The sequence below is a fragment of the Terrapene carolina genome, unplaced genomic scaffold (genome assembly GCF_002925995.2).
Source record: "Terrapene carolina triunguis isolate 2854851 unplaced genomic scaffold, T_m_triunguis-2.0 Scaffold14021, whole genome shotgun sequence".
Lineage (NCBI taxonomy): Eukaryota > Metazoa > Chordata > Testudines > Emydidae > Terrapene > Terrapene triunguis.
The window spans coordinates 1-1,667 of record NW_020678372.1 but is presented as its reverse complement, the minus strand read 5'-3'; the positions used below and the strand labels follow the sequence as shown (position 1 = coordinate 1,667).

At 64.1% G+C, this 1,667-nt stretch overlaps 1 protein-coding gene across 1 annotated transcript; it reads left to right on the top strand.

Annotated features, from left to right (window-relative positions):
* Positions 1–118: 118 nt before the first annotated feature.
* On the top strand, positions 119–1,644 carry LOC112125058 (deoxyribonuclease-1-like 1; the record flags this gene model as incomplete). The annotated part of the gene is made up of 4 exons (XM_026661668.1): positions 119–231; positions 357–514; positions 588–684; positions 1,008–1,644. Coding segments are annotated over 4 exons (503 nt in total), but the record flags the coding sequence as incomplete, so codon positions are not given.
* Positions 1,645–1,667: the final 23 nt, after the last annotated feature.

Sequence of the window (1,667 nt, the reverse complement as noted above, 5' to 3'; positions counted from 1 at the left end):
GGGAGCCAGGACACCTGGGTTCTGCTGGGAGGGGAGTGGGGTCCGGGTGCAGGGGGCTGGGAGCCAGGACACCTGGGTTCTCTACCCTGTAGTTACTCTTCTCTCTCTGTATCCCCAGCCCTCCCCACCCTGGTGCTTGTTCCCCAGCACACCGTGCCCAAGAAAGCCGAGGCGGAGATCGATGCGCTCTACGATGTCTTCCTGGATGTCCAGGCCCGCTGGGGGACAGAGGTGAGGAGGGGGCCGGCCAGGGGCACTGACAATACTGTGAGAATGGAACCCAGGAGTCCTGGGGCTTCTAGACCCCCCTCCCAATAGAACCCAGGTGTCTTGATGCTTTCTCCCCCTCCCCCCAGGACATCATGTTCCTGGGGGACTTTAACGCCGACTGCGGTTACGTGGCCAAGAAGCGCTGGGGCCAGATCCGACTGCGGCGCGAGCCTGGCTTCCGCTGGCTAATCGGAGACGCTGCCGACACCACTGTGCGGAACAGCACACGCTGCGCCTACGACAGGTGGGACCCGGGATGGCGGGGGGTGCTCTAGAGAGGCCGGGATCTGTAACCCCCTTCCCTCCTCCCCCTGCAGGATCGTGGTGCATGGGGAGCGCTGCCTGGTGCTGGTGGTGCCCGGCTCAGCCCAGCCCTTCGACTTTCCTGGCACGTTCGGGCTCACGGAGACCCAGGTAATGCCCGCAGCTCCCTGTCCATGCAGGGACCCTGCCCTGGCGTGAGAGACGCCCACTCACCCGACGCTGGCAGTGCAGGTCGGGGGGGTCTCTGTGCTGTGCGGGGGGCAGACGGGATGAGCCCCCAGGCTGAGCTGGCAGGTGAATGAGGCTCAGTCTGTGACCCGGCCCCCCCAGGCCAGCCGTCTGGAGGGGAACCGCGGGCGGGGCGGGGCAGCGGCCTGGGAATGCCAGCAGCACGGGACAGAGCCGGGGATCTCTAGCAAACCCTGCAGACCCCCTCCACCCCCTGACCCCTGTCTCCTTGTCCCCTGCCCCAGGCGCTGGAGGTCAGTGACCATTACCCGGTGGAAGTGCAACTGGAACTGAACGCCGCCCCGAGGGGGCGCTGGCCGGCCGGCCCAGCACTGCTGCCCCTGGCCATGCTGCTGGCCGGACTGGGGGGCTGGTTCTGACCTTCCTGCTCAGCGCTGCCGGGCGCCCGGACCTCGGGGAACACGTGACCGAGGGGCTGGAGTCTAAACCCACCCGCAGGAGCAAAGGCCTTTACTCAGATGCCTGGGTTCCCCCCCCACACACACACAGGTTTCTTGGCTCAGGGCTCCTCCCCCAGAAGATACAGAAACCTCTCATCTCAGACCCGACAAACTCACTGCAGCAAATACAGGGCTGGCAGCGTTCCCAGGTCCAAGGCCAGAGGAGGTTACAGGACCATCCCTCCAGGTCCTGGGCCTGGCTGCCTGGAGTGTTCGGCTGGAGGGGGCTGGCCCCTGGGCGGGGGGCAGGGGAGGCTGGTTCAAATCCTGCCAGAGGGGGTGGGTTGTTTCTTTTTCAGTGACAGAGCAACTAAACCCCTGCATAAGAACAACGCAGAGTCCGGCGGCACCTTAAAGACTAACAGATTTATTTGGGCATAAGCTTTCGTGGGTAAAAACCCACTTCTTCAGATGCATCGTTGTTTTTGTGGATACAGACTGACA